Source organism: Protopterus annectens, chromosome 16.part0, assembly GCF_019279795.1.
Source record: "Protopterus annectens isolate FY-2018-M chromosome 16.part0, PAN1.0, whole genome shotgun sequence".
NCBI lineage: Eukaryota > Metazoa > Chordata > Ceratodontiformes > Protopteridae > Protopterus > Protopterus annectens.
This window is the reverse complement of record NC_056750.1, coordinates 115,305,032-115,320,754: the sequence shown is the minus strand read 5'-3', so window position 1 is coordinate 115,320,754 and position 15,723 is coordinate 115,305,032. Positions and strand designations below refer to the sequence as shown.

Here is a 15,723-nt window from a genome sequence, read left to right as displayed (position 1 = left end):
TATATATATATATATATATATATATATATATATATATAATGTGTGTCTCTCTCTCTCTCTATATATATATATATATATGTATATATAATATATATATATAAGATATATATATATATACACATACATACATATATACACAAATATGGATAGTATAATCGACAGTGAGTTTGATCGAAACTTCAAACTCATCACCGAGTACCATTAATTGCCACTAAATCGTTGAAAAAAAAGTTAATCTCAAATTTAAACCAATAGGTTACACTTGTGATTACCAAAAGTAAAACCAAAAAAAACCCATCTTTTTTGGGGTTGGTGGTTGGCATAATGGTTAAGCTTTTTACATCACAAACACAAGGTACTGGGCTTGATCCTCACCTTTGAGGGAGATTCGCAAGGCTTAAAACTGCCCACAAGGGCAGTTAGCCTAGTACTTGTCTATGAACCCTTACAATGGTACAGGGGCCCACCTTACCAGTATCTGCTAACCCTAACCTTAACACTGCACTCCCTGTATCTGCTAATACTAACCTTAACACTGCACTATCACTACACAAGACAGTCACGGACACTTACCAACACACAATAACAATGCTTAATCTAACCCTACCCTACAGACAATTGCACATACCCCCAACATTTAGTGCTGAAAATTTTGCTATATTCAAAGGTTTCAACATTAAAAAAGAAATCCCGATTACCTGCTTACCCGCATATACTACACTCCTTCATTTTACAAATTCACACAGCGAACAACATTACATTCAACAATACAGACAACCACTTTCAGAACCCTGGCAGACTTACTTGAAAAACAATCATTCAGCCACATCCCACAGACCCATATAGGATATAGACAATATATATGATATGTGGGTAGATATAAACATACATATATATATATATATATGTATTTATGTATATATATATATATATATGTAGGTTCATAGGTTCATAGGTAGGTACTAGGCTATCTGCCCTAGGGCATTTATAAGCCTAGCCAGAATGTGTTGGCTTTTGCCTCCCTTTTAGACTAGATTCCTGAGCCTCTGTCCAGCAGGGCCATAGAAGTGATCCCAGGAGCAAATTTACGATTTCCCATCCACTCATCAAGATTTCTCTTGAAGAGGGTCAGCGAGGGGCTCTGCCTAACATGGACTGGGATTCTATTCCAGAGCGCGGGAAGCCTTTGGGATATGAATCTATCCCTCCAGCATGTCCTATTTAATGTTGTGCTAAGGTTTAAATCCCTAGAGCGTGTGGCTCTAATGGATCTGGTTTTCTTGAGGTGGAGCATGTCCAACAATTCCGGGTTAGACATAGCCTTGTACATCAGGCAGAGATCGCCTCTGAGTAGGCGGTAAGCAACTGAGTAGAGCTGGAGTTTCTTTAGTCGAGCTGCATAGGGCATCTGTTTGAGGCCCACAGTCCTTTTGGTGAGGTATTTCTGAGGTCTCTCCAGCTGTTATTTATTATATATTAGAGAGTCACACAGACAACCTAGATATGTAATAGGGCAATAAGGTATTAACAGGTGTAAGAAAAAGTACTACAATGTACAATTTTTTTATTTTAAATTGCTCTGTTCCATTCTCCATTCTGTATTCTGTTTAAATAATGTTTTTTTCCCCTCAGCTATTGTTTGGACTATTTTTTTATTTGTTTCAAACCATGCCTTAGTACCACCATTTGTACCTGCTTAATTTATGGAAGACTCACCTTTTTTCAAGGTGTCATTGATGATAAGTGGAAAAGTAGAACTGATTCAACACAAGGCCTTCATAATGTGCCCACTAGAGAGAGGGAGTTGTCTGAGTCCTGTTGAAGCAGTAGTGTCTGGGAGAGGGCCAAGAAGTATAGCTCCCGCAGTAGTAACCCTCAGGAGCATTCTTTTAATGATGAAATTGCAGCATTTCAGCTGAGCACAGTTTGTGTCAAGACATATGCACCCATAATGATGTAGCTTATCAGGAATTGTACAACACTGGATGGCCAACAGGGGGCAGTGGGAAACATCAGAAAATATCCTAAAGCTTGCCACATGACAGCCATGCTCTCAGCTCTCACCACCTCCTCCTTGGATCCTGAGAATTACAGGGAGCAAACAGGCCAAGAAGACGTGGAGACTTTCTGGTTACTGGTAAAATAGATGCCAAAAAATAATATACAGCAATGTACAGATCTTTAATAATGCAGTCAAGCCAAAAAGCTACATTCTACCAGATAAAAACACATAAAAACAATATTATTACACCTCACAAGAAGACCATAAATTGAACATGGCTTTATCTTAAAACATTTGGCTTGAAAAAAAAATCTGCTCTTATTTATTGCAGGTGTTTTGGCAAGAAATAAAGGAAAAAAAGACGAAATGGTTTGGTCTGACATTTGCTTGTATCATATTGATTGCTATTCTTCATCTGTTTGGTAACCTTGTTCTTTTCAGATTGTTTTCAGTTTTGTCTTGCAGAAACTGAATACATTTTTTATGTTTTTTCTTTTCTAGAATCGAATTGTTGAATTGTGATACAAGGTATTTCTATACAATTCTAATGTTAATGTTTTTATTTGTGCGCTCTTTGTTTCAGTCAGAAATGTACAGATGTGATACAGTCAATTCTTTTTCACAAATATTTTCAGACTTCACAAAGTCGTAGTTATAGATGTATCATATGTTAGCATTTGACAAAGCAGTCAGAGGTTTGTTATGACATCTGCTCATTAATGAGGTGATTCATTCTTTTCTAGATTATGTAATGTTTTACTCATGAAATGTTTTGGGGGAAAATAAATAAATAAATAATATTGTCTGCAGATATTTATAGCCCTAAAATACTGAGAATATTCTTTTGAAAATGTATCACTTCCTTTTTTTTAATTGGTTTCTCTAAATGTTATGTTTGCAATAGGGAGCCCAAATAAAACATGAACATGTATGATACAAGACACAGAAAGGCAAAAGCTAGAAACAGTTGTCAGTTACATCTTTTTTGTTTAATGAGTATATTTTTACCTCATATAAGATGGAAGCAAGACTTCCCCTACTGAATAAAACACACTAACACACCTGCATACACACACACACACACGCACACAGACACACACACACACACACACTGGTGTCTGCAGATATGTTGAAGTGCAAATATTGGAGTATGGAATGTTAAGAATAAGTCCAAATTGCCAGAAAATTGGAATGTCAATTTAGCATGGGGAATACTGATTTTTGTCATGAATAATACTGATTTTTGTCATGGGGAATACGGAATACTGATTTTTGTCATGGGAAATACTGATTTTTGTTATTCCCTGTGTGAGTGTGCATGCTTGTTAGAACTAGGCTTTGGCTAAGGGTTAGTTGTGGCTATATCATTATGATTAGTGCAAGAATTAAGGAGAGGTTTAGTGTTATTATAACTGAGGTAACAGTTAGGGTTAAGGTTAGGGATAGGGTTAATATACATATGTAAGAGTTGTGCTAAGGGGAGATACAACATACCACATTTTGCTCTTCATAAAAAGGTTAAACTGATGTTATAAGTGTTGTCAGAAACACTGGCAAAAAATGTAACTGAATTTACCTGAGCCAGGCTGAGATATTCTTGTGTTGTAGTTTATGATCGCAGGGAAGCAACATGATTTCAGGGAAACAATGTACAGCACTAAAACTGATTTTACACATGCCAAGCTGCGATAGTCTTACTTTGCAGTTTATAATTCTGAAGCAGCAGCATGTAGCATTTTAAAATGATCAGGGGAAGTCACATAAAGTATTTTGTTCCTGATTTAAAGAAGAATGGCATTGCTTTCATTGATGCTGCAGAAGAGCTAAAATATTCAAACTGATTTTTTATTCTAATCCAAAGAAAATAGATGATCATTGGGAAAAAAACTTGCAGCATTTTGATCTTGATAAAAAAAAAATCATTCAAAGAAAACAAGGATGATCACAGGAAAACAACTAGAGTTTTGTTTTTGCTGGAAATTTCAGTTTCGCCATCTTCAGAAAGTACTGTTAGAATTCTAGTAAACAACTGAAAATGATTTTACCTGAGCTGAGCTAAACCATTCTTGGGAAAGAAGAGCAGAGTATTACATGAATGCTAGTAATCAACTGCCAGAATCTCAAAGCTTGAACAGTGTGCAAACAAATGCAATGGTAGGTTTAATGGTATGGATTGGTGGTGCTGCGATAGCGGTGTCGCCTCACAGTAAGACGCTGTCCGGTTCAATTTTCAGCTAGAGCGTATTCTGCGTGGAGACATGCGTGAATGGGCGTACCAAGGTTGTGCATTAGGGCTGGTAACACGGCACGTAAATATCAACTACCAACCATTAGCGGACCGGAGTTCCGCTGTGGCGACCCCTAATAGGGAAAAGCCGAAAGACACAAACATTGGCAGTGCCAATGCCTCTTTCCTTTGAGCACATTCATAATGAATAAGACAACCAAGCTCCCAGATGTGGATATGTATTACAGTCTAATGTTCAACACATTTCCCATTGGCAGCATCTCAACAGAAAATAGTTTGATGTTTGGTGTTATTTGTGTGAAATCTACTCTCATTACTGAAGTAGCAAACACAAAAACAACCAAAAGATCTGAAATTATCTGTCTGGAAGATATCAGACCTGGTGGATTTATGTCCTGTAGCTGAAAGCATATATTTGTGAGCTGAATAATCCTAAACTCATCTTTGTATGCAGCTCTTGCTTATATATATTAACTCCACAGTCACAGTACCAGGTGCGGTCTAAGGATAACTGAGTTACTTTAATGCAGCAGTACAATTTCAGTTTTGCCATCAAATCAGTTTAATGCACTAGTAGACTACAGCGACTTTAGGTCAAAGACACATAATACTAGAAATGCATATTATTGTAAAGTTCCTATATTATTCAATGTGTCTGACACCTTGAACCATAACTGTAGGCTGTTACTGTGTTCATATACCACAATGCATCTACCTAGTAACACACCCTTGAGCATAAGGTGATTTGAATGCTTTTCAGTATCTAGATCAGAGCCAGATTATGGTCAAATGTGGCCCTAGGCAGGGTAATGGATCGGGCCCCAATTACATGCCCCCCGCAGCCATTCCAGAGTCTCATTACTTTGCCATTTCTCCCAAGTTACCATAAACACTGTTCAAACCTCTCAGTGTGCATACTACTTTCTGCCTATGGTAGTTATTTGGATTTAATTTAACACTTTTATTTTAAATTTTATAGCACAAATACTGATAGATATTTGCTAAACAAAGCAATACAGTCTCACAATGAAAATAGACAACATTAAAACTTCTCTCCCCTAGAAACTCACATTAATTAAAACAGCATTGCAACCCACATTCAAAGAAAATGCATCTGGTGAGTGATGGATAAAGTTTACCTTTTGGGTGTTTTCAAATCAGAGGCCCAATGCACACATTTTTAGGACCATGCATACATGCATGTGTTATTTGATTCACCTTCCGTATTGTATTAAATTATATTCCTTGTATAATACAGCACCACTTGTTAGAGGATGTTTTAAATTTGTAGTTTTGAACATTTTTCCAGTAACCAATGAAACAAAATGTATGAACCAATAATGACAAAACTGCCCAATTCACAACATTTCATCAATAAAAGTCTGCTCAAACGTCTGTCATTAGTCCAAAAATATCAGCAAATATGCACAATCTCTTCAGAAGTAAAAGTCATCTGAATAATTCTACATTAAAGAGATCTGTAACTAATGAGGACAACTTTATGTTTCAGTGTTTCATCTACAAATTCAGTGCCTGATGCCCTTGAATAAATTGCCTATGTTACATTAAAAAATAGTAAACTGGTAATACTGTAATATGGAATGGATGGTAAACTGAGAACAGGTTCATGGTTACTAGGCATCTCCTCCAAAAGAGGACATACTCAAGACTGCACCCCACCCCCTTAAAGTACAATACAATATCAAGCAGTTCATCTATATGCTGTGGGAGTAGAACCCACACCCTTATGCATAAAAAGCAAGTATGCTACCTGTTGTGCTACTAATAATGCTTTTAAATTCTTTAGCACAATAGTGATGCCATTTACTAAACAGTTGTGCATTATAAACCAACATAGCATGAGCAGCACTACACTTCTCTTCCCCTCAAGCTCTCGATTCCTTGTAAAATTCACTCAACATCCTTGTAAAATTCACTCAACACTTTACATCGTTCTGAAGCAGCACAAGAATGGAAGGAAAGGCACTTTAAATTCCACACATTAAGGAAGAATAGGAGGTATGAGCGATCATGTACAGACACAACAGGTGTGTGCGACCAGATGCAGAAGGCATTCTTAAAGATGAGCACCCTTAAAAACAAAGGCGTATTTTATTTTTGTAAGTAAAAAAGTAAGTGTGACAGTCTGTCAGTAAGCAGGCCCTCTCCCAGCCAGTGGGCCCTAGGTGACTGCCTTGGTTGACTAGTGCAGGATCGGCTCTGATCTTAATGTCATATTTGCAGTATGAAGCAATCAGGCTATTGAAACAAAAACATAGTCACAGTCCAAGTTACTTGCTAATCCCAAATCCTTTTGGCATAAGACTAACATGCTAGCTGGTAGAACGAGAAATAGTAACAATACCTCATTATCCAGTGCTACTCAGACTATCTCTTTACTTAGAGCCACTGCAGATCTCTTTTAAATATTCTGAATGCCAAAGAAGAACCATCTGTCTAGTTTCATACTTAACTCCAGATGGTATTGTATGACTTTCCTCTTTGTTCTGAGTTCCACGTGGTCAATTTAGAAAAAAATAATACATTGCTAAAAAAATGACAGGTTATGGAAGAGAAAGTCCTACTAGGCATATATAGCAAAGTTCCCAAATGCCTGCAATATATTTATATATGTTCCTTTCTGGGATATTATTAACTTGTCGTGGTCCATTAGCTACTTCGTGGTCACTGGAAAGCAGGCGTGGTTACTTTTTTCACTCTTCTTTGGCCCACTTTTTAAACTTCAGGAGAGGGCAGAGTTATGTCAGCCTACAGCCTACCTGAACAACTGAACAGCTATGGGCTCTTAAACAAATGCTACCATTGTTTCCACAAAGGCCGCAATTTCTAAGTGTCGCTCTCTCTATTGGCAGTAGGCATATATGTTTAGTGATTATAAATGAAACTGCTTCATGTATGATGTAGTTGTATTTTGGAGCCTATTATGTATAACTTAATTGTGACTGTTGCAGCTGTCAGTACGATTTATAAAAAAATCTGAAATGTTCTGCACATGGCGAAGTATATTTGTTTGGAGGGTATGGATGTAATAAAGTGGATAATTTCAGTTTTGTTGAGTTTTTTGAGCTATGGATTCAATTTGATTATACAGTTTCTACACTGGAATGTAACATATGGGATCAGATAGTGTGTGCCCTTCCTCTGCGACTTTGTTATTCTAGAGATAGTATATTTAAATAAGAGCTACCTAGGGCAACCTGCACCCCCTGTTAATTATATATACTAACCCTGAGATTGTACAAACACTGAGTAATGACATATTCCTCAACCCCTTGAATTGTGTGATTTTGCACACCTGTCAATCAGCTGTTTAGTCAGCCATCTGCAGTCAGTGAAACAGCTGTCAACCAAACACACACTCAACATTATGGCACCCATATAAATATATATATATATATATATATATATATATATATATATATATATATATATATATATATAGATTCACTTTGAATCATCAAATGTTCAGAACATCGAAGTTCTGATCATCAAGACCAGAACATCGATGTTCAGAACATCAAAGGTTCAAAATGAACCATAAAACAAAAACAAAATCACAAACACTATGTGCCCCCCCCCACTTTAATATTCCATCTCCGAGATTGCACTACAGTGGAGTAAGGGAAATCTCCCGTTTACCGTTATATGCGGTAGCACTAAACAGGAGATTTCCCGTACCCTACCTGCAATGCCAACACTCAGATGGCACACACACAAAATGCAGGGCACTTTGCTGCACTGCATACACACCCAATATTCCACAATCTCACCTACCTGGCACTTCCACTTTAAACCTTCGATGTTCTGAACATCGATGCTCTGGTCCCGATGATCAGAACTTCGATGTTCTGAACATTCGATTATTTAAAGTGAACCCATATATATATATATATATATATATATATATATATATATATATATATATAGATATGTATGTATGTATGTATCGAACTATATAAACCAAACCTAAGGGCATAAAAGTCACACAAACCATTCAGTATTAACTGAAAAAATATACTACACACACACACACACACACACACACACACACACACACACACACACACACACACACACACACACACACACACATATATAAAGTATATAACTAATAGTTGTATGGACTCACAGTGAATCACAACATACCACTACAAGTCCATTGATTTATGTAATGATCAAAAAACACTATCCCTGAAAATACATCAGTTAAAAAAAAACAGACCTCTAAATTTGAGAACATTTTTGCCTGCATAGTGGTACTAATAATAAAAGGGCATTTATTGATCTAATGTGTCAGGGTGGACTCATTAGTGGCAGCAGTGGTGTCAAGGTCTGCATACAAGAGTAAGGTGGGCTTACTCATGCGTGCTAACCCTAACCCTGCCCCTGACTGCAACCCTAACCCTGCACCTGACTGTAACCCTAACCCTGCACCTGACTGTAACCCAATCCATAAGCATTAGGTCAGTAGACAACCTTTGCCTAACAGTACCACACAAGATGCATGCACACACAGACATTCACAAGCATAACACTAAAGCTCTCAGATTCCCTAACCCCTACTCTAATCCTAAAGCACAGACACATGCAGCCACACACACACACACACACACACACACACACACACACACACACACACACACACACACACACACACACACACACACACACACACACACACACACACTTGCATACACACACAGTAACACTAAATCTATCCCCTGCCCCTGCCTTCTCTGACTCTAACCAGAGAACATTTGTACTCACATGCACTCAGCCCCAGTGCCAGAACTATCGCTATAAACAAATGGAGTTTGGGCTTTCTGTTGGTACTGGAACCCCTAGATTGATATACTCTCCTTGTTTACTGGGATATGACATGAGTATGAAGCTTACTGCTCAGACAGATAGTTAGCTGCAGTCCAAAACAGTAATTTCTGGGTCTCTATTTTTGAAAATAAGAGATGATCAAGACAGAGAGCTTACTGGGGAGCTTAAAACAACTTCTTAATCTCAAAGATGAATGAAAGCGATTGAAATCCTCATCCCCTGCAGAGGCACTTGAAACTATCCTTCCCTGAAAAAGGAAGTAAAAGGCAATCAAAATAAATAAACTAACTACTTAGGCTTAGCCCAGGAGGACTTCATGTCCACTTCATGGGCTGGGCTTTGTAGAGAGATGGAGAGCCTGGCCAGCAAGGAGAAGCACTTCCTGGAGCTTTCATTGGCTCTGCTGCTGGTTCTGCCTCTTTAGTGATCCTGTCCAATGATTTGTTAAGAAATCTGAGAATATATGAAATCTGAGAATATATGAAATCTGAGAATATATGCTTTTTCCATTGCTATCCTCTTTCTTTGGTCTCCTCCTACCTACAACCTTTGTATACATTCGGATAATAATGTCCAGCCAAATCCTGAGTTCTCAGGCTGCCACTCAAACAAATGCTTGCCATTGTAGAAACAGGCCCAGGTAGTCAGGCTCAAAAAGACTGGATAAAGTCCTCATAAATACAACCTCACTGTGCTCTGCCTCTGTAGCTCTCCCATCATTTTTCAAATCCAGCCATTGTTCAGTAACATTCGCTATAAGGGTGAAACCTGATCTAGCATTAAACCCTTCTGTCCAGTGCATTATTTAGCCTTATTATGAAATTAGTAACAAATATAACATGCATGTTAAAAATTAAGATAAGTTCAAAAAATTGGACTAAAGGCATAAATGTATTTGATATGCTATCATGTTCATTTTATAATCAAGTAAAATGTATGTTCTCTTCTTACACAGCTTGATGGAGCCAACCACAGAGAGATCAGTAGTGATTTCTGTTTACAAGAAGAAATTTCTCCACTTGCTTGGTATCCATGAAATTGCCCTGGAGATTTCCCAGCAATGTGGTGTACCTTTTGCTCTGAAGTTAGAAGCAGACCTTACGATTATTGGACCAAGTGTGGAACAAATCCAGACAGCAGAGAAAATACTTCATGGTCTAATAGTCGAAAAAGAGATCAGTACCACACTAGAAATATTCTCACACACTGAATGGCACATGTTTAAAAAAATAATATTAGCAAAATTCAACCGACATAGAGTTAAAATTGAGATCTTTGATGTTAAGTGCGCACATGAGATGCCTGGCATCTTTAAAGTCATTATAGTTGGATTTAAAGCAGCAGTAGTTACTTTGAAAACAATAATAGCTGAATTTCTCTGCAACAGAATCCAAACCAAAGAATGTATTCCAATAAAACGAAACCAAATAGAGTTGGTTGAGAGCCTGGAGGATGTTTTTGGCTTTCAACACACAAACGTTGAAATGAAAATCAGCCAGCACAGAAATAATGTAGAGATTTCAATAACAGGACCCAAGAGATACGTAACACTTACTAAAGAGTACCTCATGAGTGCAATTCCAAGATACTACTCTTTCATGAAACAGAGCCAACAAAGTTCTGAAACGTTAATCAGCAGAGCTTCAGGTTATTGTTTCGCTCTGATGGGTGGTATCACGTTTACCGTTTCTTTGTATGACACTAAAAAGGAGCAAGGCATTAAACTCCTCATAAAAACAGATGATGAACGCTTTCCTCCTAGTCAGAATTTTTCTGATACTGTTTCCTATGAAGAAGAATGTCAAGCAAAAAGCCCCATGGTTGCAGTGACACTACATAGCAAAAACATTCTGGTGAAGGGTGGCAACCTCACAAAGCAGGTGACAGCAACTGCACTGATGTGGAACAGTTCCGATGGTATGACGTGTTCATATCGAGCATTGGAAACATGTCTTAATGATACAGTACATGTAGTTTTAAAGCACACAGAAGAGCAACAGCGCAGGGCACTGTTCATACAGTATTCTGTACCACAAGAGGACAACAACGAGTTAGTTAGAGCCATCATTACTTCTGTCATCTCTGCTGTGGACAGTTACAGCAATTGCAGAACACCGCCACTTTTCCTACAATCCATCTCTCTTCAGGTGAACAGTGTAAACACCCTCAATCAGGTCCGTGACGCCTGCATAAAACAATGGCCTTTGGGTGCATGTACTCAGATCAGCTTATCTAATGCATTACCACCGTGGGGAGCTTTAAAAACAACAGTTGGTCTTGGACTGATTGAAGATAGCAGGGTAAGCTTCATTATTTAATCCCATACTGCTTATATATTTCAGTTACTTAGGTGAGAAATCATACCTGCATCATTACTAATATAACCATTTAAGTGCTTGAAATCTGGCTGCCTATTTTTCAAATGGTCAGCATTTTTTAGATGACACACTGTTTCACAGTTTAGTCACTACAAGTTGTACGATATCTGTGGGCTCAGATTTTCTGCTCTGTAGTCTATTATGAGGTCACAATATCACAGTTTTTTATATTTCAAGTTACGGCTATTTCTTGGCTGAAATAACAAATGGGATGTGGGGATTTTAGGGCACCTCCTCCTCTCTCTTACCAAAAAAGTATTTCATTTTGTACACGTAACGTCCACAAAGCTAGGTTATCATCAAGGAAATGTGTACAAATGTCACGTGGACTTAAGGAAGCAGTTCTGTGCAATTGTTTCCCCTGGATTTCAGGATACCAGTTTCATACAGGAGGGTTATGACATAGTTCCTGCATCGTTTGTTTTGTATGTGTGGAGCAAAACTTGAAATTTTTGGAACTGAAGCTTTTGTATAAGTAAATCAGTCAAATATTCATTTCATATTTTAACCTTTCCAAAGGAACCATTTTTAATTACAAGGCTCATTATTACAAATTCCAAAACAGTGAGACTTAATAAGCAAAAATGCAGACTTAAGTATATTAAGCCTAAGAACATTGCGTTCTGGAATTTTCCCTTTTCTCTGAGGTATGGCAATCTCAGAGTTAATACAGGATTATGGGGTGCAGTCGTTCTCATTAAGTGGTGCAGGGAGACTTGCCCCCGTCAAAAAAAAACAACTTTAAAGGACAGCAGCAATTTTAATATTCACTTTTCTCCTGTACTTTCTTAGATTTTTTTTTTTTTGCACAATAATGGGTCGTACTTTAACAAATCTCTGAATTACAACAGTGACCTTTTCCATTCTGTAAACTGTTAAATATATTAATTTAATGACAACCTTCCATGCGGTTACTTTGAAAGTGGCACTGAAAATTAATACTTATTGTTATGATGTATTGTTACTATTTAAAAAATTCTAAAAAATGAAATGGTTGAAAAAATTCCCACCATTTTATAAATGATATGAATATCTTATTTGGTTTTCTACAAAGTTGGATGGCATATGATTAAATGCATATGTATCCCAGATGGTGCCTGTTTTGAAGGTGCTACTTCTGTTATTGTCATTAGGAGGTTTACAGGATTAAAACTCCAACCTTTTCATGATGATACAAAATTCACGATTCTAAGTGCATCTCATGAGAATACTTTTCTTTTAGGGTCACCATCTCAGAATGTAGTAGCCATAGGAGAAACTGGAAAAATACAGAAGATTAAAAAAACAGTTTACCCTCCAGTTCTTAAGTACAGTATAAGCTACCCTTCAGAAACTGGCTGTTCCACATGAAATAAATCATACACCAGAAGGCTTGTAGTGAGGCAGTTTCAAAGAAAATAACAAGCATGGAGGGGAGGTGTCCCTTCTCTGCAGGACAGATACTTTTCTCAGTATTATGCTATCACATTCTATTATCACTTACCCCTTGCACTACCCCATGCATTGCAGATTGGTGGAATATTTTCTTTAACGTAATCAAATTACATCTGCCTGCATCAGACATGGGGCCAGAGAAGTGGTGTTACAGGGATACTCGATAGAGTTTTATAGCAGTCAGTGCTGGACCATAACCTTTATTCCCGCAAAGCAACAAATTCCTTTGTTCTTGTCAGTACTTTAGAGCCTTCTAGGTATTAAGGCTATATGATCATTTATAGAGACAAAAAGGAATATAATTTTACTCAAGGGGTTTCCTGGTCATAAAGAAAGAAAAACAATAGATGCCTGTCTTAAATCTGTCAAACCCACACACGTTTATAAAAATAATAAAATTGAAGACATTGAACCTGCACATTCTCTTACCAGTCATTCAGTAAGATGCCTTTCTATTGGATCTAGGCTTTCACATGCATATCTTGAAAGCCAACAGTAAGTCTCTAAAGTTCATGTTGGGTAACTCATTTTTTTTCTTTACTGATGTGTCTTTTGACTTTTATGTTACATCAGAAAATAAAATCTTTAGCCATGGTATCTGCAAACCTGAGAATATGGGCAGCTGAGATTTATCCTTACCTAGATATCTGCCTGACTCAGGTCGAGACTCTGGGGATAGTGCTCTCTGCACTGCAAGAAACTCTTGTGTGTTTTCAAGAACTAGACCAGAAGTCAGATCTAGTTCCTTCTCAGATGAAGAGGTTTCTATGTATAATTCTGGATATAAAAAAACTTGTATAAATTCTCTCCTTCAAGGCAGGGTTCAAATAATGATTGATATTTTCAATCTAACTATGAAAGAAAGCCATTTAATAGTTAAAACATTCCTGAAGGTACTGGGATTCATCACCTCATGTGCTCTAACAATTCCTTTAACAAGTTTCCACATGTAAAAAATACCTTGATATATGAGGAATTTATGGAACTGGAATGACCAACCATTAGATGTAAATCTTCCCCTTCTGCCATGTTTGATAAAGGAGTTATAGTGGTGGGCTCAGCAAACAGCCTTGAACCCAGGTGTTTCTTCTCTTTCTCCCAAACCACAAATTAGCTGCAGATACTTTAGATGATGATGGTGGGGACTTATTTTCAAGCACTTCACGTACAGGGAGGATCAATCCCTATTCCAAAGAGGAAACACATGAACTTAAATCAGATGATAGAAACATTCCTTACACTGAGGCTTTCCATTCAGGGGTGTGGCAGACAGTGAGTAAGACACAATACCAGTGTGTTGTGATACATAAGGAAGTGGAGAAGTGCTTTGTTACAAACCTTGCAGGGAGTCAGTGATAAATTAGGAACAGACATACTTTTGGCAGGTATATTATTGCAAGTAATTTATATTCAAAGCCAGCAAAAAAAACACTGTGAACAGGAAGATGTCAATTTATGATAGATGGCCTTTGGACAGACAAAAGTCCTTTAACATACTGAAACAATATGGCTGTCCAGAGATTGAAGATCAAAAATACGATGGATGGTAAGTGGGGGGATATAATGTTGCCACTCCCAATTCTGCAAGTTTACGCATATGAATATATTGCAGTAGGTATTGAATAATCTGCAAGACTCCAGATGTCACTGCTGGTTTCTTACTCTTTTCACTTTTATCCACAGTTATTCAGTCAAGATGTTAATATATAAATAAGGGAATGTGAAGGCCCACATGGCCTTGCCCCCTGCAAAAATTGATGTTTAAATGTTTGTCACTATTTTCAATGTGTGCATTGATCGACATGTTTGATTGGTTTAGTTTGCTGCTGATAGGTTGTGAATCAACTAGTCACAGTGGATTCATCCAGAAATACATCTGCTTCTGTCACACATGGACAGTCAGTTTCCAACATATTTTTCTTGGTTGCTTTTATTTTATAAAATCAGAATAAAGAATGCTGTGAGCAAACAGAAGAAAACCCAATGTGTCTGTTCAGTGCGATTTCCACCATGAACCCATCGGAGTTGTAGTCATTCTCCTCCATACACGGTGCACTGAATAAAGTCTAGAAGAGCCTTTTCATAAATAAGATGAGTCCAGACCTGTCCCAGTATGTTGTCTATTGTTATCAAAGCTGTGGTATTTGGGTAGGAGCCATGAACAGAGAAAGATTTCAGATTTAAGCCATGTTTCTAATGCAAATAACCAGAGAAAAGAAATACTGTGCTAATGTAAGTCCAAGCGATCTGAAATAAGACAGTAACAAAATTACTGCATATCGGTATTTTGATTTTGCTTCCCAGCACCTGATGACCATCTGAGCCAGCAATGCATCTCCATAACATGGACTTCATCCAGAACAGAGAGAGATATAGTTCAGAGGTTAAACAGCTACTAGAAATGCAGTCCAGGAGACCATTAATCACCCTAGCCCAAAATCCCAATGACCCCAAAGCACTGTCTGTTTAAGTTACTTCTTCAAGGTCACAATGTAGGCGGATGAAGGCTGAGGGAATCAAACCTCATACCTCAGGAGATAACTTGTTACAGCTCATAGCTTAAATCCCCTGTGCCAACTTCTAGACCAGGCGAGGAACTGCATCAGGAATTTGCTGAATTCATTACCACACTACCTCTGTTAATGAGGGTAACTTTAATCTCAGGCCTAATAGGCAACTGGGTGGAACCAGTACCTAAGGATTATATGTAAGGGGTTGTTGAGATGGGATTTCTTGAATTTGCATCAGTTTGTATTTAGTGCTTAGAGATTCCAAAATAATGGATTTTAATTAGGAGGTCTCAGCAAGTG

The 15,723-nt window shown here is 37.6% G+C and overlaps 1 protein-coding gene across 2 annotated transcripts in view; it reads left to right on the top strand.

Moving 5' to 3' along the window:
• Positions 1-15,723, top strand: part of LOC122791057 (trichohyalin-like) — a 410,728-nt gene that overhangs the window by 102,959 nt on the left and 292,046 nt on the right. The window contains exons 4-5 of one of the 2 annotated variants that reach the window (XM_044058831.1): positions 2,504-2,530; positions 10,057-11,401. In XM_044058831.1, the coding sequence (XP_043914766.1) occupies positions 2,504-2,530; positions 10,057-11,401 (1,372 nt within the window). The remainder of the gene's footprint in view (positions 1-2,503; positions 2,531-10,056; positions 11,402-15,723) is intronic. The other variant, XM_044058832.1, reaches the window with a different exon arrangement.